General features: G+C 41.8%; 1 protein-coding gene and 2 long non-coding RNA genes across 4 annotated transcripts; 2 read left to right on the top strand and 1 right to left on the bottom strand.

The window, feature by feature from the left end:
* The first annotated feature begins 409 nt into the window (after nucleotides 1-409).
* Nucleotides 410-3,533, top strand: LOC125714521 (uncharacterized). Its single transcript, XR_007383768.1, has 3 exons — nucleotides 410-1,223; nucleotides 1,531-1,623; nucleotides 1,827-3,533. It is a non-coding gene; the product is annotated as an uncharacterized LOC125714521 (long non-coding RNA).
* Nucleotides 3,534-8,936: 5,403 nt separating this feature from the next.
* Nucleotides 8,937-11,216, bottom strand: LOC125714527 (uncharacterized). The gene is made up of 2 exons (XR_007383769.1): nucleotides 10,785-11,216; nucleotides 8,937-9,892 (listed from the first exon to the last, which is right to left on the bottom strand). It is a non-coding gene; the product is annotated as an uncharacterized LOC125714527 (long non-coding RNA).
* Nucleotides 10,404-19,273, top strand: LOC125714345 (beta-1,4-galactosyltransferase galt-1-like). Of its 2 annotated transcripts, none has more exons than XM_048984876.1 (3): nucleotides 10,404-10,644; nucleotides 16,120-16,227; nucleotides 17,672-19,273. In XM_048984876.1, exon 3 carries the CDS (start codon nucleotides 17,698-17,700, stop codon nucleotides 19,042-19,044), a length of 1,347 nt encoding a protein of 448 aa, XP_048840833.1. In that variant the 5' UTR covers nucleotides 10,404-10,644; nucleotides 16,120-16,227; nucleotides 17,672-17,697; the 3' UTR covers nucleotides 19,045-19,273. The 2 variants fall into 2 exon arrangements, with proteins under 2 accessions (XP_048840833.1, XP_048840824.1); XM_048984867.1 differs by lacking the exon at nucleotides 10,404-10,644 and adding an exon at nucleotides 11,232-11,598.
* The last annotated feature ends 3,058 nt before the right edge of the window (nucleotides 19,274-22,331 follow it).

Consider the following 22,331-nt stretch of genomic DNA (forward strand, 5'->3'; position numbering starts at 1 on the left):
CCAATTTGAGACAAGTCTGCACACACGTGCACATAATATAGATTTACCGTAACATTTCTTGTGTGAGCGTGAGTGTCACGCCAGATGCGTGAGAGATGGCAACCTTTTGTATAGGAGGGATTCAAACGTATTGTGGAATCACCTCGTGTTGTCATCTTGGTGCATTGTCAGTTAATGTAAGGAGTACTTGGAGAGTGTGAATGCAAGCCAGTAGGCCTATATTGTCACACCAGTCATATTCAGTACACTGCATACAATGACGTGAAATAACGCTACATTAAATGCCATAAAAAGCAAACTAAATGAAATAAAAACAAATAAAGAGAAAGTAGATATTATTGGATGTGACCCATACTATAAAAGCAAAATGGTTGGGGAACACCCCCCCGGCTCCGGCCGCTGTTGTCATTTGTGGATAACATTGTAATGGTAACGTTAAGCAATAATGTTTTTACCATTTTCATAACCAATCAAAGGTAAGTCAGCCAGCTTTCATCAGCCTTATTCAAACAAGTTACTGTATTAACTACCTGTTAATGCCACATTCCACTTCCTGCCTTCAACATGTCTGTTAGCGCTCTTGTGCATCTCGTAATGTCTGTATCGGGAGACAGCTATAGAGTAAGCTGCCCTAAATATACTCGAGGAAAAAAAAACTTCCAGAACATTCTAAAAAGCCCAACTGAAATTTACCGAGCACTGTTCGCCAGAGAGACTGACAGATAATAATATTTTCTATATTTATAATTACATTTTCTATATGTCCTTGTATTTGAAATATCCTGTTTTATCATATGTGTTTTTCTACCGAACATGTACAAACTTATTTTTCTCGTATTTATTCTCTAAACAATACGGTATACCAACTATTTACAAAATAAATGGGGAACTACCGCACTAAATTGAGAAGAACAGGGTGTGTAGATGTTGGTATAAATGGAAACAAACAAGGTGTTCCAGGAATGGCATTTGAAGGCCGCAGAAGGTCAGAGAGGTTCGAGGTGAATTATTTACCAGGTCTCCCAGATGGGCAGAATGAAGAGAGCATGGAGGCTGAGAGGACAGCCCTGGCTGAAGAAATGAGAAAAATGAACCGCAGTGCAACTGCCATTGCATCAAAGATGGAGCAGAGCTTCCCACTGCATAGACGGGAGATTGTAGAGACTGGAGCCCCAGTGCAGGCAGTGATGGAGAGGTGGCCAGCTCTTTCTACCGAAAAACAAGTGAGCATGGGACGTTTATATACCTGTTCATTGTTATTTTATCTGTCAGTGACTTTTTTGCTGCCTTGGTCTGATACACACCACGCTTTGTCACAATCTTCAAGTCTAAGAGAGGAAATGTCGGGCAGACATTGATTGAGTTACTGAAGCAAGTTGATGTTGGGGTTAGTCAATTTTAGTTTTGTTTTACCTTTGTTTACCTAAACAGTCTTGGACTATCAAACTAACAACTGCCGGCATGTTTTCTTTCCAGGACTATAATGTAAATATTGCTAATTCTTGAACTTAAATTGTTCTTATTCCTTAGAAGCCAGATGTGACAGCAATGAGGTTTCTTGTTCTCTAAAGCCTCCCTGTTCTACTTGGCGATGAACCTGATGACTTTTACAAGACTTGCTTTGTAAGTTCTGGTGTAACTAAAGCCCTGCTTAAGAGTAGCTTTGCAGTTTGCCGTAAGTCTATACAGTTACAAAGAAAGGCATCAGTATTGGGAAAAAGGTCAAAGTAACATGGCTGGATGACTTGTTTACAGTTTCTAGCATGTTCTTGTTTAGGTGAAACATTATATTATATTGGTGGTTTTCTCAATTTTTTCCTATGCAGGATTCAGAGAATGAAGAGGCCTTCACTCAGATGTTTGTAAGGGTGCTGACTTTAATCAGTGAAGATACACCTCAATGCTCTCCAGATCAGCTCCATCCTTGGTGCAGTCGAGACTGCAGTCGTTGTTGAGGGAAAGATTGTAATGGGTGATCTCTACAACCTTCCACACTTTGTCTCCTGTTTGGCCTGTCGTATTCCTTGCATTTAGAGTATCCCAAGTCCATGAAAAATACTTTCAGCTTCATTCAAAAAGTACTGCTTGGTTTGGGACAGAACAAGCTTTCGCCAAAACTGCAGACACTAAAAAATGTCCTTTTGAGTTAGATTTTCATGTCGTTATGGCCATCTGATTTACAAATACAACCAAAACCCTGATTTAATTTTCATTATGGTGTACCAGGGATGTACAAGAATTCTGCGATTCAGAATGTTTTATTTGATTTGTTTAAATGATTTCGAACTGTTTTAATATGATTTTCTTTGGGCAATGTCTACATGACTGTGCACTTTGATATCTTATTTTTGATGCCATGAAGGACTACTTGATAATTACAGGGCAAGACATTATTTATTATTTTCACAAGATGGCAATGTGACAGACGTGATCAAACGACAGATTTGGTTTTTTTTTGCATACTAGAATATACTGAAGGCAACAGCTGAAATTGAATAAATAATATCAGGAAAAGTGGAAATTATTGCTCATCTTTATTTAAAATTGTATTTTTTTCTATTAAATTGGATGCCGTGTGGTTGGATGTAAACAGTAAGGGAAAAATAAATGGAGTTATCTGTACCTGTCTCACTGTTTTAATTCTTGGTTTAGGATAAAAACATGTTGATGTTTATTGTAGGAATATGAAATCTGTTTTGTGTAGTACTGAAATCACACCAGAAAACTTTACTTGGTCTTTTTAATCAATTAAATCAATCGGTTAACATCGTTTTACCAAGTGAATCTGATTTCTAGTTTGAGTAAATTGAACTAGAAATACTGAGTAATAGTTAATACTACTTTAGTTAGTCCAACTTGAAGAAATATGTGATTTGAAATACATTTGCAGTTTGCTTTACTGTACTTCAAAATAATGTGACCCCGTGGAGGTGTAGTAAACTTGTGAAATATTGGTCATTATAACAAACAAATCCTAGTCCACATTACTTGAGCTGAATAAGTACATTTACTAAAACTTTTCAAGGCAATCGGTTTGCATGCTTTTTTAAGTAAAGTCAACTAATTGCATTTTACAGTGTCATGGGCTTGCCCGTAGTCTCTCCTTCCCTCTTTCTCTCTCTCTGCCTGTTCCTCTCCTGCCTACAGGGGGCGCTATGACATCAAGAAGCCCCTTTTGCTGGAAGGTCATAAAAGTCAGCAAGAGGAGCCTGAAAAGGGAGAGGAGAGATATTTTTGTGCTGGCCTTTTTGTTATCTCTCTGTGGGGCTGGGTACTATTGTGATATATTTTTTTCATTGTGATACTGTTTTTTCCGTTTGTATGGTTGTGTTTGTATACCACTGCTGGAAGGGGGTATGCGCCATTTTCTTTGGTTGCCTCCTTTGTACCTGTTTTGGTGTAGTCAGGGAGATAAGGGAGGGTAGCTGTAAGTGTTTTTACTTTATTTTGGTAGGTAAGTGTAGTGTGTGTTGGGTGGAGGCAGTTTGGGGTTTCTCTTTGTTATCTTGGCCGGCTTGCCCCTGGAGAGATGGCATGACCTTTTTTATATAATACATCTGTTGTATGATAGGTATGTGGAAGGCCAGGCACAATAAATATACCGCACTTAAGACAGTTGAAGTGTGAGGTGTTTTCTGTATGAACCTGGTGTGGTTTCTTACGTATCCTATCCTGGAGACGTAACAAGTGGAAGCTCGTCCGGAATTCTTATGTGTTTGCTTAGCGTCTGCAAATTGTTGACTCTGTGGGATCCTCTATTTACAGTGCGGAAAATAAGTATTGAACGCTTCAACATTTTTCTCAGTAAATACATTTCTAATGGGGCTATTGGCATGAAATTTACACCAGATGTCGGTAACAATCAAAGTAATCCACACATACAAAGAAATCAAAACGAATAAATCCACAAATTAAGTTATGTGTAATAAAGTGAAATGACACTGGGAATAAGTATTGAACACGCTTACTGAAATTTATTTAATACTTTGTAGAAAAGCCTTTATGGGTAATGACACCTTCAAGACGCCTCCTGTATGGAGAAGCCAGTCACATGCATTACTCAGCTGGGATTTCGGCCCATTCTTCCACACAAACTGTCTTCATATCTGGAAGGTTCCGGAGCCTCTCCTATGAACTCTGGTCTTCAGTTCTTTCCATAGATTTTCAATTGTATTCAAGTCGTGTGACTGACTGGCCCATTCTAGCAGCTTTACTTTCTTTCTCTGAAACTGACTGAGAGCTTCCTTGGCTCCGTGTTTGGGATCATCGACTTGCTGAAATGTTCACCCTCATTTCATCTTCAGCTCCCTGGTAGATGGCAGCAGATTCTTATCAAGAATGTCTCGGTACGTTTCTCCATTCATTCTTCCTTCAATTATATGAAGTCTGCCAGCACCATATTCTGAAGACCAGCCCCCACCACGATGCTTCCACCCCCAAACCTCACTGTTGGTGTCGTCTTCTTGTGGTGATGTACAGTGGCATTTCTCCTGCAAACATGGTGTGTGCTATAATATCCAAAGAGTGCAACTTTGATCTAATCTGACCAGACTATGTTCTCCCTGTATTTCACAGGCTTCTCCAAATGTTGTGCAGCAAACCTTAAACGAGCCTCAACATACTTTTTCTTCAGCAGTGGAGTCTTGCATGGTGAGCGTGCATACAGGCGTACAGACATGCAGGCGTACAGACATGCAGGCGTACAGACATGCAGGCGTACAGAGATACAGGCGTACAGACATGCAGGCGTACAGACATGCAGGCGTACAGAGATACAGGCGTACAGACATGCAGGCGTACAGAGATACAGGCATAAAGGCGTACAGACGTACAGGCATACAGGCGTACAGACATACAGGCGTACAGACATGCAGGCGTACAGAGATACAGGCATAAAGGCGCACAGACGTACAGGCGTACAGACATACAGGCATACAGACGTACAGGCGTATAAGCATACAGACATACAGGCATACAGGTCATGGTGGTTGAGTGCATTACTAATTGTTTTCTTTGAAAAGACTGTACCTGCTAATTCCAGGTCTTTCTAAAGCTCTCCGCCAGTGGTCCTTGGCTCTTGGACAACTCTTCTGATTATTCTTTTGACTCCTCTGTCAGAAGTTTTGTGAGGAGCATCTGGTCGTGGTCGGTTTATGGTGAAATTATGTTCTTTCTACTTCCGGATTATGCTCACTGGAACATTCAGAAGTTTAGAAATACGTCTGTAACCAAAGCCATCAGTATGTTTCGCAACAATCAGTTTGAGAAGGTCCTGGTTGAGCTCTTTGCTTTTACACATCATGAGATGCTTCTTGCGTGACACCTTGGTAATGAGAAACCTTTTTATAGGCCATCGATTAGGACTAAACCAGTTGATATTAATTTGCACTGATAGGGGGCAGGATTGTTTTCTAAATACTGACAGATTTCAGCTGGTTTCTTGGCTTTCTGTACCCTTTTGCACCTCCTTTTCTTCACGTGTTCAATATTTATTCCCAGTGTCATTTCACTTTATTACACATACAGTGAGGGAAATAAGTATTTGACCCATTTGCTGAATTCTTAAGTTGACCCATTAATAAAGAACTGAGAAGTAATTTCACTGGTATGTTTATTTAAACAGCAAAAGATAGATTATTAACAAAACAAGCAAGTAAAAATCATTATGTAATAGTTGCAAACCAATTTGTCATTTATCTAGGGAAATAGGTATTTGATCCCCTACAAGCCAGCAAGAAATTAGGTCAAGTACATGTGCACTAACACAACACAAGTAATACTTAATTAAGTATTAACAGGTATCAAGCCATCATTGTCATTTAAGCAGATGCTCAAATAATTATTTCCCTCACTGTAACTTAATTTGTGGATTTATTTGTTTTTATTTCTTTGTATGTGTGGATTACTTTGATTGTTACCAACATCTGGTGTAAATTGTATGTCAGTAGCCCCATTAGAAATGTATTTACTGAGAAAAACAACGCGTTCAGTATTTATTTTCCCCGCTGTAGCTGCCAGCCTTGTGGTATTGTGTGTGCTTTGGTGTTCACCCTGGTCTGAAAATGCCATTCTCCTTGGAGACTTTTGTACTGCAGCCATCTCTGGAGGACTCGCATTCATGTAAGAAGGCCGACTTGGAGTTGGTGGCTGGATTCTACAATGTGGAGTTTCTTCGGGCAGCACGCAAGGCCGAGATTCGAAGCCTGATTGTGGAAAAATTAGTTGGGGAAGGGGTTTCTCCTGAGAGAAGTGAGCCAGGTGTTGCTTATGAAGCAGTGGGAGCTTTGCCATTGGTGGGGGCCACAGCGACGGCTCCTGTTCGAGGCATAGAACCTGCATCTCCTCCCGAGGCTGAGACTGTGCCATTAAACCCCACCGCCACCGAGTTGCCAATTGAACGTCAGAAGCATGATACACAGCTATTGTGTTATCGCACTGCGGCGGCAGACACAGCTACCCGAGCACAGACACCTAATCCGGTCTTTGATATAAGTAAACACGTTACACTAGTGCCACCATTGAGAGAGTCAGAGGTGGATTCCTATTTTACTGCTTTCGAACGTGTAGCTGCCACTCTACACTGGCCACGAGACATGTGGTCCTTGCTCTTGCAGAGCAAGTTAGTTGGTAAAGCTCAAGAGGTTTGTTCCTCGTTAAGCATACAACAGAGTATCGATTATGATGTGGTAAAACCAGCGGTCCTTCGCACATATTAGCTTGTACCAGAGGCCTACCGGCAAAAGATTCGATCCCACATGAAATCTTACGTAGAATTTGCCCGTGAAAAGTCAGGATTGTTTGATAAGTGGTGTAGCACTTCTAAGGTGGTTAGTATGGAGCAGCTAAAAGAGTTGATCTTGTTAGAGGATTTCAGGAATTGCTTACCCGAGCCAACAGTGGTGCATTTGAATGAGCAAAAGGTGGCCTCGCTCTCTGATGTAGCAGTTTTGACTGATGAGTTTGTGCTGACACATAAAACTGTTTTAAGTCTGTTTTTATTGGACGGTCTGCTTTTGCTGCAAATGGTCGTGACCGTATTCAGCTAACCGTGATGAGCGAGAGGTTAGTGCTCCTCACCCTTGGTGGTCGGGGGAGGCGATTGTGTTTTTATAGTGAAAAGCCAGATCATTTAATTGCAGACTGTGGTGCTTGGAGAAAAATATCTCAGCCTAAGTCTGTTGGTAGTGTTGATGTGCAGGTGTGTAATACTGACATTGAGGAAACGCTCAAGCCATTCATGGTGGATGGGTTATTATCTCTCTCTGAAGCGGATAGACTGGTTGCTGTTAAAATATTGCGTGACACCGGAGCAGCACAGTCCTTTGTGTTGGACAAAGTGCTTAATTTCACAGAAAAGTCCTTTTGTGGTTCACGTGACTGTCCAAGGTTCTAGCTTGAATCCGTTAAGGGTGCCCTTACATCAAATGCTTCTTGAGTCATCTTTATCTTCAGGGTTCACACGGTTGGGCGTTCTGAGTGAGTTCCCTGTTAAAGGTGTTGATGTTATGTTGGGGAACGATGTTGCTGCTGGGAAAGTGTTTCCCCTGCCTGAGGTTGTTACGATCCCCGTTAGGTCTGATGATGGTTTGACAAGGGCATACCCCTCTGTTTTACCCACTTGTGTGTTGACCCGTGCTCAAGCAAAGAAATATGGTGAGGATCTAGAGTTGTTCAGTTTATTTGAGGAACCTGAAAGGTGTACTTCAGACCTCTCCAAATCACAAGGTTCTAAGAGCCAAGTGAATTCCAGTGACCAGGAACTATTTATAAGTTCTTTGACACTAATGTCAAAAAAGATGTTTGGAAGGCATCAGAGAGGATCCAACCTTAAAACACTTCTTCTCGTCAAAGATGGAGCAGGAAAAACTAGAGTGTCCAAGTGGATATTATGTACTTGATCATTTGTTATGTAGAAAGTGGTCCCCACTTAGTGGCATTGGGGGAGACAGTGTTCATCAGGTTGTTGTACCTGCAGTTTTCAGGTGCTATGTGCTGGAATTGGCACATGACCATGTGATGTCAGGTCATTTAGGTATTAGCAAGACCTAACATCGCATTCTTCGTCATTTCTTTTGGCCTGGACTGAAAGCCGGTGTACATTGTAAGTCATGCATGTCAGGTGGTAGGGAAACATAACCAGGTCATCCCTAAGGCCCCTCTCCATCCCATACCTGCTGTGGGGGAGCCCTTTGACCGTTTGCTAATTGATTTTGTAGGACCCCTCCTGAAAGCTAAATCAGGAAAGCAATATATACTTACCGTAACGTGTTTGGCTACCAGGTTCCCTTGCGGACAATCATTGCCAAGTCTGTTTCCCGAGCTATTCTGCACCTTTGCTCTGTGTTTGGGTTACCAAGAATCATTCAGTCTGACCAAGGTTCCAACTTTACATCCACATTGTTCGCCCAGATATTACAAAGCTTGCATATTGAGCATAAAACATCATCTGCGTTTCATCCACAATCTGAAGGGGCTCTGGAGAGATGCCAGAGTTTTAGCCTGGAGTGTGATCATGGGTCAGTGGGATGAAGAGTTTCCCCTGCTTATGTTTGCTATGCCTGAAATGGTGCAGGAGTCAACTGGTTTTAGTCCTAGAGCAAGTGTTTGGACACTCTGAGCGTGGACCATTAAAGCTTTTTAAAGATCAGTTGTTGGCGGAAAAGCCAGTTCAGATGAATGTTCTTTCTTATGTTGAGAAATTTCGTGGCAAGTTACAGGCTGTATGTGAGGCTGCTAGCCAGACTCAGAGACGCTATGATCAGCATGCTGTCTTTCGTGAATTCCATCCAGGTGACCAGGTATTAGGGTTGTTACCATCCCCTGGTTCCTCTCTTCACACAAAGTTCTCTGGCCCTTATTTGGTTAAGGCTAGAAGTAGTCCTACTACTTATGTGATCTCCACTAATAAGTGTACCATCCAGAAAAACAATTAGAAGGGTTCATATTACACACAGTTTATTGATGAAATTGGGCCACATCACACCAAAATGCAAATATTTGCTCTGCTGCATCAGCTCAGTTTTGGAAAGCACATGCCAAAATTGTGCCACTAGGAAATGTAATCACTGTCCAATCACAGGTCACTAGCAAGCGGGGGGTGTGGTCGCGGAAAACGGAAATCGCTTGTGATTAATGAGGCAACAGCCATTGCACCCCAGCTGTGCCCCTGTTAATGGGCTGTATTCATAGATGGGTTGTATTAAGCTTAAGTCATAGTCAAAGTACACGTAAATGACAATGAGGTGGCGGCCATTTTACCAGGGGCATCTCCAGGGGCAAGCCGGCCAAAATAACAAAGAGAAACCCCAAACTGCCTCCACCCAACACACACTACACTTACCTACCAAAATAAAGAAAGTAAAAACACTTACAGCTACCCTCCCTTATCTCCCTGACTACATCAAAACAGGTACAAAGGAGGCAACCAAAAAAAATGGCGCATACCCCCTTCCAGCAGTGGTATACAAACACAATTAACCATACAAACGGAAAAAAACAGTATCACAATAGTAACCAGCCCCACAGAGAGACAAAAATATCTTTCTTCTCCCTTTTCGGACTCTTTTTGCTGACTGTTATCTTTTAAATATAGCCTATCACCATCTTTGGCAGTAATCTAAGGAACGAAGCTGCTTTGGTGATCAGTGCAAATTGCCTTAATGTAAAGTAGTTAGTAAAATAGGCCTATGTTTTTCACTTAATGTCAGTATAGGGTATAAAAATAGAGCGATTAGCAAACTGCAGTGCTGTGCTCTACAGCTTGTGAATGAACTTGCTAGCCTGCTGTAGCTGGTGACATTCTAGTTAATTTCAACAGGCATGGTCAGGCAGTGACATCTTGGGGTTTGACATATGGAAGCCTTCATTAGCGATAATTCAGCTACTTTTCTTCCTAAGGACAAAATAAAATTTCTATGAGCTAAACATAACAAACGCACACACAACAATTTTGTATGTTTGTATAGCTGTTTTACTTTATTGTTTATTTTTGTTTCTGTTATTTTTGCACTTCTTTTAGATGCTGATGATTTTTTGCCTTTTTTTCTTCCCTCTCCTTTACAGATGCAGCAATTGGAGATTTTATGCTTTCTACTTTAGTCCTATCATTCTTGACTTATCTTTCTCACTTACTCCTCCTTTTCTTTTCTTTCTTTTTCTCCCCCTCCTAATTTGTCCCTCCTCTTCGGCCAGCTCGGCCATTGCAATATTTTACATGTGCTAAAAATAAAATGGCTCAGTCCGTTTTGTCTGAACAAAATATAGCTTTTTATGGTCCTGAACACTTGTTATAAATTTTGTTTATATGAATTCTTTCTTTAACACTGGAAAAAAAACATCGAACTTCCTGCATCCGAGCAACGTATGACATCTCCGACGTTCCCTGGTAAATTGGCAATGAAAAAACAAGGCTGATTTCATGCCCTTACCAAAAAATCTAAATTGTGTGAGGCCCTTTGGCTTTTTCCGACTGGTCAGTTTGAGACTGGTTGGACGTGTTTATATGGTGAAGTTTTTTTTTATTCGCATTTGAAAATAAAAGGCCAAAATCGGCATATTTCGGGGTGGGTGACGTCATCCGAATTACAACTCACCAGTAACAAAATGGACACTCCGTTCATTACTGTACCTCACTGCGCTGTCCAGGTAAATCAAACGGAATCCGAAATTGCTGACTGCAAACTATCTTTTCCGGGGTCTGCCCGTTATCAGCGTTGCTATCTGTGCTATGCCGTTACCTAGCCAAATTCGCGCAATCTAATAGGATAATCTTTATAAACACTTACCGACATGAGACGATTAAATTCCACTAGTTGATATAGTCTGATATTAAAGGTTGGTTATGCTACGAGGTCTCCAGTGAGTTAAGTTTACATACAAACCCGCTCGCCTATTTTCTCTTTTCTCGCAGGTCCGTCCCCCGGGGGCAGGTTTATATGTTGCTACCCAGGGAGTGTAGAGGTTCTTTAGGTGAAAACTGCCCCCCCCCCCCAAAAAAAAAAAAAATAAATCTACGTCTTTGATCGTTGCCCGCCACGATGCATTTGATTTGCCAGTTAGGGTTAGGTATAATGCTTATAAGACTTAAATGTGTCTTGAGCTAATCGCGTGTTATTGTTTGGTAAAGTACTTACAAGGTTATTTACTTCAAAGGGATGTGTAACATCTGCATTTCTCTTTTATGTCAGAGGAACAGCCATTTTCAGCAGATAACTTTCAAACAACGTCAGACCCCGTGACTCACCCCGTTAAACAATAGGTCCGCCCCCCGTCATATTACGTTATATTTAAAAACTGCAACTGTATTTGTGATGCGAGATTATCAAACAAATTAGTATTTATTTTGGCAAATAAAGTAACAGGGGGATGGGGGAGCGATGGGTGAATGGAGCCAACTTAAATATTGGGAGTTACATGCAGCTCCCCCTCCCCCTCCCTACGCAGCTGGCCCGGAGTAACGCTGCTCTCAGATCAGTGACTTTCTAGTTACCTCATTCCGAAGAAATTCAAGGAAGTGTTTTTATATCGCACTTCCAGATTTAGTAGTAATTATAAATCTTAAAGAATTCGGCTGAAATTCATGTACTCGAATATCTGAAGGTGTGTATCACTGTTTGTTACCTATACCTACACCGCCGAGCGATTCTTCTTGTTTTTGTAGTGCTATTTATGCGTACAGTTATGTAACTGTATATATTAAACTGTATATATTATATTTGAACTTGTATACAGGACGCGTGCAAAAAATCACATCGTTAAGTGGGACAAAGGGTAAACAGTGACAGTTTTTTGTTCGATACTCTATTTCTTTACGTCTCTGTAGTATATTAAACTAAATTCTTGAGCTTTCGATAATACTTTTTTTTGTTTAAATAATTAATAATTAGGATCACATTTTTAAAGTGAACGAGAAAGTAAAAAAGATTTATTTTTATTAAAAGAACCCTATTTTCGATAGATTAAATCAAATTAAAGTCAAATGCACGACAGTACAAAAACGAGGCTGACGTTTCTTATTCGACAGTTTCCTATTCGTAAGATCCGTGCCGCCTTAAATTGACATTATACGCGTTCTGTCTCGTATAGTTCTTAAAAAAACATGCATTTTTTTCTGCTGCACTCCTATAGTGTAAAACTCTAGTCAAACAAACAACGAATTTATTTTTGTATAGCGCATTATCACAATATTACATTGTCTCAAAGCGCTTTACAGCATCCCCAGCCAAAGCCCCCAGTGAGTAAACTGGTCTTTACGGGAAAAACTACTAATTTCAGAAGGCATTTTTTAATTAGTAAAATATCTTAAAACTCAGGATATATTAACTATAATAGTTATTGTATCAGATAGTATTGGGCTTTCTAACAATTATTTTGTCATTGACAAGTTAAGTCGCTGTCAATATGGCAGAACATGCATTGATTTTCAATGGGTCTTAATGGGAAAAAATACTAGTTTTGAAGGACATTATTTTAGAAATCCGTCAGTAAAATATCTTAAAATACAGTGTATAATAAGTGGAATAGTTGATATGTGGCGGTTGAGGGCGGGAGCCTTGATGGACCGATCGTCGGCTATGGAACATGGCACTTGGTACAAGAAATGTAACCTCTTTGGTGGGATAGTTCGGAGCTAGAGCCACTGTGGGAGGTAGAGAGATACCAACTAGATAAAGTTGTGCTCACTTCGACGCATGGTTTGGGCTCCGGTACCAAACTCCTGGGGAGGCACTGGACTCTATTCCACTCTGGAGTTGACCATGGTGAGAGGCACTAGGCAGGGCTGGGTCTACTTGAAGCCCCCTGGGTCGGCACCAGCAAGTTGGAGTGAACAAGTGAGAGTGAGGGAGAGGGAGGTGTCCCGCCCGGTGAACGAGTAGGTCACCGCCCATTCGACTTGGAGCTGGGGGACAGTTGTCTGTGTGTAATTGATATACACAAGTCCAGAGTACCCAGCCTTCTTGGAGACCTTGGGGGGGGGGGGGGGGGGGTTGTTGCTGAACGGCTCCCCTTCTGGGCACTTCATTGTTCTCCTGGGGGCTTTAACGCTCACGTGGGCAATGACAATGAATCCCTGAAGGGTGTGACAGGGAGGAATAGCCTGCCTTATCGGATTCTGAGCGGTGATCGGTAATTGAACTTCTGTACTAAACGCAGTTTGTCCATAATGAACACCATGTTCTAATATAAAGTGTGTTCATAAGTGTACCTGGTACCAGAGCAACCTAGGCTGCAGTTCAATGATGGATTTTATAATTGTATCTTTAGATATGTGTCTGTATGTTTTGAAGAGAGGAGTTGAGCTGTCAATTGATCACCACCCGGTGGTGACCTGGTTCTGATGGCAGGGAAAGATGCCGGATAGACCTGGTAGGCCTCTGTCCGGGAGATCTGAAGCTCACACCTCCAGCAGTACTTCTCTTGCATCAAGAGGGAGTGAGGAGCTGCTGAGGCTGAATGGGCCATGTTCTGTGACTCCATTGCTGACCATGGAGAAGGACCTTTGGTCAGCATTGAAAAGATTCTGGCGAACTGTCAGGCGACTCAAGAGTAGGAAGCAGGGATTCACTCATGCTATTTCAAGCAAGGAGGGAGAACTGTTGACCTGAAATGGAGATAAAGTCGGGCAGTGGAACGAATATTTCCTGAATCCTTGCAGGAGACCGATAAACGGATCGGTGCAGCACCTGAAATAATGCCGACGCTGTACTGTTCAGTCATGGTAAAGCTGGAAGGCAAAGCTTTAGATTTACCAGTCGATCTATGTTTCAACCCTTACCTATGGTCATGAGCTTTGGGTAATTACCGAAAGAATGAGTTCGCAGATAGAAGCAACAGAAATGTGTTTCCTCCGCAGGTTGTCTGGGCTCTGCCTTAGAGATAAGGCGAGGAGCTTGCACATTGAGAAGGGGCTCAAAGTAGAACCGCTGCTTCTCCTCGTTGAAAGGAGCCAGTTGAGGTGGTTCAGGCATTTATTTAGGATGCCTCCTGGACGGCTCCCTGGGGAGGTGATTCTAGCTTGTCCAACAGGGAGGAGGCCCTGGGGCAGACCCAGGACATGCTGGAGAGATTTCGGAGATCTCTTAGCTGGCCTGGGAACGCCTTGGTATTCCACTGGTGCAGCTGAAAGAGTCTCTGGTGAGAGAGAGGTCTGGGCATCCCTGCTTAGACTGCTTCCCCAGCGATCTGACTCCAGATAGACAGCAAAAAATGGAGGGATAGATGGGTAGGTGGTTTTCAGCTGAAAAAATACTAGAATTCAGTATCAGTAAAAAAAAATCATTTTGGTGCATCAATACTACTTATAATAATAATAGTATGAAAAGTAGTCGTACATTCTGTTTATTTTACTGACGAGAGGGAAAAAATGTGAGCCTGTTAAAACCACCCAGTTGCACTTATTTATAAATTATTTTAAATGTGTATTGTGGCACTTGGCAGACCAAGTGTTATGGGTTGTCGGGAAACCGGATCGAGGAAACAGGAGCGAGACTCACAGAATCAGGTGAACTAGGGGTTTAATCAAACAGGCAGACAAGCAGGACCAAACGACATCACAACGTCAGTGACCGGACTGGGGAAACATACTCGAACGCGGACTTAAATACACAGGACTAATTAACGACAACTAGAAGTAGCTGGTAACACGGGGATTCCACACGAGGTAGCGAGGGGGCGTGGCACCCGGGAGGATCGGACAAGCAGGGCATGACACCAAGGTATTTCAGTAGTGGCCAAAGAGACGATTCCATACGAAGTTGCTCTTTTAATGTAGTCCTGGGCATAGATATGAAAGCCTGGGTGCCTTGTCTCGCTGTTCCACTTATTGCCGCTGTCATTGCCACCATCTTGGAGTGGTACGTACCAGACGTTCACACTGCGGGTGGAGAGAGCGTCAGTTCTAGCTGCCAAGCCCGTAATGCTAACGACTCTGACATAGATGGAGTAGGCGGGGACAAGGTCACTCAGTATACTTGTCTGGGGGCTGCAATCAAACTAATATGTAGCTCATCTTTGTGTTTACTGCCAATAATTTATCAAAGCACATGTAATTATATTAAACACTAATGCTAGAAATAAGTAACATTAAATTTACCAATGATTTGCATAATTTTGCATGCTATGGCGCCAAAAATAGTATGCAGTTTCCATAATTTGGGGCTGGGGGTACCAGTTGGGCATTGCAGCAACATGCTGGACTAGTGCCAGCAGTGTAAATACTGTAAGTAGTGTAAGTAGCTCTGTGTGTTTGTCATGTATTGTTATTGTGGAGTATGTATAGTATAGTGTTCATTGTTGTAAATAGTGGTGCACCCACTGTGTGTAGTACTAGTCAGTGTGTGTGTTGTAAGTGTGAGTGGCAGAACGTCAGTAAATGTCATTTTTGCTGCTTTCCCGCACAAAGGAGAAGAGCCACTTTTGTTCCAAGGGCTGTTCAACTTGTGAACTTGAAGCTACTATCACCCTTTATCAGCCTTTATGCCGCAAACCTCATGAAGTATATTCTCATTTCCCACTACCTGCTGACCTCCCCAATCTTGCATCATTGTTAGTCTGTTAATTTATTTACTTGCAATTTTACATTTTATGTATATACTGATAACCATTTATCATTTTATCTCTTTACTATTATTATTATTATTACTTTATTCTGATTTTTTTTTTCTATTTATCTGGTTCTGTGTCTGTGCAACACTTCTCTATGTGTCTTAAATTGCCCCTTGTGGACAAATAAAGTTTTTTTATTTGATTTGATTTTCTTACATCATGGTTTAAGTCAACTGATGTAATGCACGGGGATTTCCTGAAACATTCATTATAAAACTTTGCATATTTAAATTGAAACTTCTTTGGGGGCATGTTGGACTGATTAGCTGGCAGACTAATGTAAACATCAGTCATCACTCATGCGTAACATTCTGGTCTATATATTTACCCAAAGGCAACTCCCATGTAGTATTTGCCAGTGCGGACTAAGCGCACTGCGCGTGGCTTATTCGAGGGGTGGGACACCCTTGGATACTTGCGCTAAGTGCGTGAACATGTCCGGTTTTATCGCACCATCCGCACTCTCTATGTTGTTCTTGTTACCCGAGTTATTTTTCGTGTCTGCTGTCCCTTCAGCATCACTTGCCCGCTCTCCATGGGTCCCTGTGAACCAGTTCCTGCACACTGCCAGTTGCCTGCTCCCCCTGCTGGCTAATCTGCTGCAGGACGTCCTCAGTCTCCAAGGTAAGGTTCATTCTCAAGTGTAATTTCCGGGACAGTCCCTTGTCCCTCATGCTGACAATGAATCTGCCTGTAATGTGCTCATTTCTGCTAGCACTGAATTAGTGATTCTTGCTCAGCTCTTGCAGGGCTTTTCTATGACTTTTGGAACCATATGGCCCAGTGTGCCAAGTTAAAACTGTGTGGCGGGTTGAACTTATGCATGTTTATCTCTACCCATATACGTCTAACACCTCGACAATGAAGTAGAGAGAGGCAGGTTCCCATATTCAGAACTATTATTTTATTAAACTGTAAAGTTACACGGACGTATGTTACATGCTCCCTATCTCTACCTCTTTCCAACCTCGTTCTCACACATGCAGGTCCAAACTATCATGAGTCACATGCACTGTCTGTCAACCAAATTATCCGCACGCCAGCACAATCATTTTCAGGGTTGTTTTTGGCTCATGAGTTTGGCAAGCTACAAAAATAACCCGTTTAATTACTCAGGGCTAACTCATGAGTAAACGAAACCACGAATGTGAAGGCGTTACTGCTTCAAAGTAACAGTGGAAATCTAGGCTTGGGCATCGTTTTGATACCAACACCAGAACTATACCTTGATTTTGATACCGGTTTCCAAACAATACTTTGTTGATACTAATATGTTTTTAAATCAGTTTCAGCAACAACAAAAATACATTAAACATTATAGCACAAATTGTTATTTTTTGATTATTAACTGGGGGATCGAAATGACATTGCGCCCGTTTCCCGCTCATAGGAGTGGTGTATTTTAAATGAGGTGTGGCTGGGTGCATGTTGGCTTCTTCCTGTTTAATGCAGTGAAATGACATTGCACCCATTTCAAGCTCATTGGTTCCTCAAAGATATAATTACAAACAACCTGTCTGTGTGTGTGTGTGGGGGGGGGATTAGGTTTATATTACATTGTGGGGACCAAATGTTCTCCACAAAGTAATAAAAACCTCTTATTTTGACGTTGTAGGGACCATTTTTCAGGTCCCCACAAAGATTTGTGAATGCAGTCAAAAAAGTAAAAATGCCAAAAGTCTCATATTTTGTTTGGTTACTTATGTTTAAGGTTAGGGCTGGGGGGGTTAAGGCCGTCGTGCTGGGATTAGAGTTTTCCCCATAGAAATGAATGTAGAGTCCCCACAAAGATATAATTACAAACAACCTGTCTGTGTGTATGTGTGTGTGTGTGTGTGTGTGTGTGTTGGCTGAGCAAAATATAACACTGATTAAGAACATGAAACCTTTTTTGAATTCTGCCTACAAAGATCACAGGATACATGGAACAGCTCATATTAGCATCATAGAAGAACGATGGTCTCAGTGTATTTAGTTAATCACATTAATCGATGTAGCTTCTGTGTTTTGAAACTGCCAAACGTTAAATTGGCCAGTAATCAGGATTTTTTGTCTTATCTCTCTCCAGGTTTCCAAACGTTCAGTTGCAACTTCATGGAGAATACTTGTTCAAGAAAAAGTTTTTTTTTGTCATTAATACTTCTTGGAATTATGTGTATAATCTATAGGATAGTCTATAAAATTCCCTTAGGGGGGAATCTGACTATATATCCACATTTATGGGGAAATATTTTACATCCAACAGTTGATCTGAGTAATCAGCATGTAAAGAACTTGACTGAACAAAATATAACGCCGATTAAGGACACAAAGCATTTCCTGGTCTCTGCCTACAAAGATCACAGGATTGATGGAACCATTCGTATCATTAGCATATTTAGGAGGGATGATGTCAGAAGACTGTATTGTATCATTGGTTGTGTTCAACAAGAATATTTGGTTACAGTAACAGAGGTCGACATACACAGTGATCATTTTGGGTTCCCTTACCAGACCACAGACCTGTTGTGTAAAACTGACCCAAAGTGTGATGCTACAAATGTCACCATCAGTATTAATAGATCCACCTCAGACATTCCAGATATGGTCTTCCTTCCCATACGAAACAGAGAGAGGAAAGAGCACAACTTCAAACACAACTTCACTGTCTGCATCTCCAACCTCTTTGGATCTTATAACAATGTACTGCAGTTTGTGCAGACCATAGAAGTGTACAAGCTCCTGGGCATACAGAAAGTGGTCATCTATAACACCAGCTGTGGTCCAGACCTCGATAAGGTTCTGCAGTACTACAGGGAGGAGGGTACACTTGAAATCCTCCAATGGCCAATAGATCAGTTCCTCAATCCCTCCAAGGGCTGGAACTTTGAACAGCATAAAGGTGACCTCCATTACTATGGGCAGTTAACTACTCTGAACGACTGTATCTATAGAAACATGTACAGATCCAAGTATCTTCTGCTGAATGACATTGATGAAATAATTATGCCTTATCAGCACGCTACACTGGAGCATCTCCTGGAGGACCTGCAAAGGCAAAACCCCACAGTAGGAGTCTTTCTCATCGAGAATCATATCTTCCCCAAAACCCTCTTTGATGATACGGGCCGGTTCCATTTAGCACAATGGGAAAAGGTTCCAGGAATAAACATCATGGAACACATCTACCGGGAACCTGACAGGAAACATGTTTACAACCCCACCAAGATGATCATAAACCCCAGGCAAGTGGTGCAGACATCAGTGCATTCAGTGCTGAAGAATTACGGAGACACATTGAGAGTTCCAGCTGGTGTGAGCAGAATTGTACATGTCAGAGTTCCTCTACAGGGGACACTCACCAAAGAGCAACTGATTGTGGACACAAAGCTGTGGGAATATCAGGAGGACCTTGTGCCAAATATTGACAGTGTGCTGAATAAGTCAGGGATCTACGACTGAAGTATTTTACATAGGGGGGGGTTTAACTTCTACAAATATTTTTGCCACCGTTTTATTTTTGTTACCATTATTTTATATGAATTTTTATATAAGTGTTAGTCATGATTGGGGATAACTCACTTATCCCACAAGATTTTTTTTATAAAAAATGCAAAGTCATTCATTTGATGAATTTTTATATGGATCCATAAATTAATACAATAAAGGGAAGAAGATAATATCAAATGTAGTTTTTGCCCCTTTGCATGATTGTCCATTATTGTCATAGTGACCCAGTAGCCTTTTCCTGGAATCACAGCGCTACATGCATGGGACCCCCAGGTGGCATCGTAGTGCTTCATAATCACAAACGGGGGGCAAATTCACCTTATATTCGAAATTCACCAGAACCTACCTTGGATGTTTGGATAATTTAATTCAGTTTTATTTATATGGTGCTTCCAACAACATTGATGAATTTTCCCACTGTGCAATATTATTTATTTCTGTGCTGTTGCTACAAAATTCCATAGAAAACCTTCCCCGACATTCTTTGCACTCTTGTTGTTTATTGTTGTCTGTCATTTACAATCACTATTAACGTCCAAATGTCTTTTTACTGTCTAAATGCATGTTTGTGTATTAGTGCTACTGTCAACCTGCAATTTCCTTTGCCTGTCTGTCAAATCTAGCAGCAGCATCACTAAGCATGTAACAGAGTGCCGAGCCTGAAGTCCATTAGAGACAAGAAGAGACCCTGAAAGAAACCAGGCTCAGGCGGGTAGCCCGGCCTCCTCCGGCTGGCACTGCGCAGTACTAATGCTCGTAATGCTGCATTACCTACTGATTTGAATATTTGTCTTATTAGGTTCATGCTTTGTTTGGTAGGTGTTGTTTAGCTCCTGCTCCAATTCTGCTTACACTCGTACCTGGGCATTCATTGGAAGCTCAGCCTAGCTGCACTAATGCTTAGTTGACTTCTTGATAGCCAAATGTTTATAATGTGCTGTTTGCCTTACGAGTACATCGCTGTGGACGAAATTGTTTGCTAAACAAAATAAAGTGCAAATTGTTGTGATGCAATCCAGACAGATGGTGGGACAGCACAGTTTGCCAGGCTACTCGTTAACCAGCCACATTCTCAATTTTACTGACATGCATGAAAGGTTCAATAATAACACTTAAAGAGATGGATAAAATGAAAATGGTAAAAACATTTAGTTTGGTTTCTAAAACCTTGTATTGCCAAATATTTTGTAAACAGGACTATTACAAGTGACTTTCATTTTTACTTTGTTACATTGTAACATAGCAAACAGAAAACAAAGGGGAAAACACAAAATAATTGGAGCATATAGGATCAAAAACAAAGTAGGAAAAATAAGAACTAACTGAAAGTAACACAACCGGGAAAGCTGGGAGCTGGCCTGGGAGATAACCAAACATGGCGGACCACAATGCCTGACGGAGGAAATTAACAAAGGCAGGCACTTAAATACAGAGATAACAATGACTAACAGATGTGAGCTATAAGTGTCAGGGTCGTGGGATAAGCGGGTAATGCGAACGGGCAGGAATCAGGCAAAATTCAGGAAAATCTGGGGATTTATTAGGGGAAAGAAGCTACCGGCAGGATAGGTCGATGATACAGACATCTAACATGAATGGCGGACAAAAAACCAGGGCAAGACACGGACTGAAATAGGCGAGACTAGATGAAAATAATCGGACACAGCTGGGGAAGATCAGGGAAGCACGCGTGGATAATCAGGGGGCGTGGCACACGAGGATAATCAGGGGGCGTGGCACACACGAGGATAATCAGGGGGCGTGGCACACACGAGGATAATCAGGGGGCGTGGCACACATGAGGATAATCGGGGCGTGGCACACACGAGGATCGGAGGAGCTGGGTGTGACAATAAGGGACTAGGGGCAACAGTTGTTTGAGGCCATTTAATTCAGTTTTCAATTCTATTTGCATAGTGCATTTTCACAGCATTACATTGTCTGAAAGCGCTTTACATCTATATTATTCCATTACAAACATGAAATTGGCGACATAAAAAGCATTGGGGTAGTTTGCAAACCTTCAGACTATTTAGAAGGTAATAAGATGGTTACATAGGCCTACATGTAAATGCGTGTACACTTATTTGAATTACTCATAGTTCAGTAATTTGTACAGTACTGTAATTTGAAAAGTGTTTGAAACACCTGTAATGTATTTTGAAACATAATCAAATTAAGTAAATTGGGACTCTGTCTATTTTATTACCTTATATTCATATAATAAATATATAAAATAGTAATGGAATTAGATGGTATTCTGCCCCAGACAATAATAATAATAAAAATATCAGTTATAATGATCATCTGCTTATAATGATCAATTTCACCCATGCATCCATAATCATTATAAGCAGTTTCCACTGTACCTAAAAATCCAGTCCAGTCAAGTGACGTGAACTTCATTGTCGTGCCTGCCATACATAAGTATACAGTAGTACGAGATATTGTTTCCTCAGGACCACAGTGCAACATAAGACCCATGGGCGGTTGTATGTCTTCTCCTGCTGTCCTGCCAGCACCCACCTCATATAATGAGAAAACGCCCCACTGGATGACCTGGAGTGGGACCCCTACTACTCTGGCCCTGAGTCCCACTCCATGGGCCCCAGTCCAGGACTCGGGCCACCCTTGTCTGAAGCTATGGAGTGGCCACCAGTATCAGTCCAGAAGAAGTGCGGGTCATGTTTCTGTTTCCTGGAGAGGGAGATGGGGGCACACCATCTGAGGCAGTGGTTCCAGTTCTGACTCCTACCCTGCAGACCCCTCGAGGCTCTTCTGTCCCAGACAGGTTCCTCAGCATCCATGGGTTCCAGTCTGAAGGTCCCAGTGGTGCCCCCTTGCCCTACAGTCCCAGTGGTATACCCTGGCCCTCCAGTTCCCGCGGTGCCCACCTATTCCTATTCTGGTTTCGATCCTGGTTCCTGTCCAGTGGGTCCCTCGGCATCATCTGGCCCTGCTCTGCTGCTCCCACTCCTGTGCTCCCCAGTCCTGTTATTGACATCATCACGTTATTTCTTGTGTATGTCTGCAATTTTTCCCAGCACCAGCTTCCCTGTTTCGACCCCTTGTGGTCAGTTTCTTTCATTGTGTTTAATAAAGCCCCTCTTTATTTGATCCCTATGCCTGTCCCTGAAGGTAACATGCCGACACACATCTACTGTATGTTGTGCGCAGACTTCCCATTAGACCTTGTTGAAGCAAAGTGCAACCTCTTTTTGTTTACTTGATTGATTCCT

This window comes from Brienomyrus brachyistius, chromosome 2, assembly GCF_023856365.1.
Source record: "Brienomyrus brachyistius isolate T26 chromosome 2, BBRACH_0.4, whole genome shotgun sequence".
Classification (NCBI taxonomy): Eukaryota; Metazoa; Chordata; class Actinopteri; order Osteoglossiformes; family Mormyridae; genus Brienomyrus; species Brienomyrus brachyistius.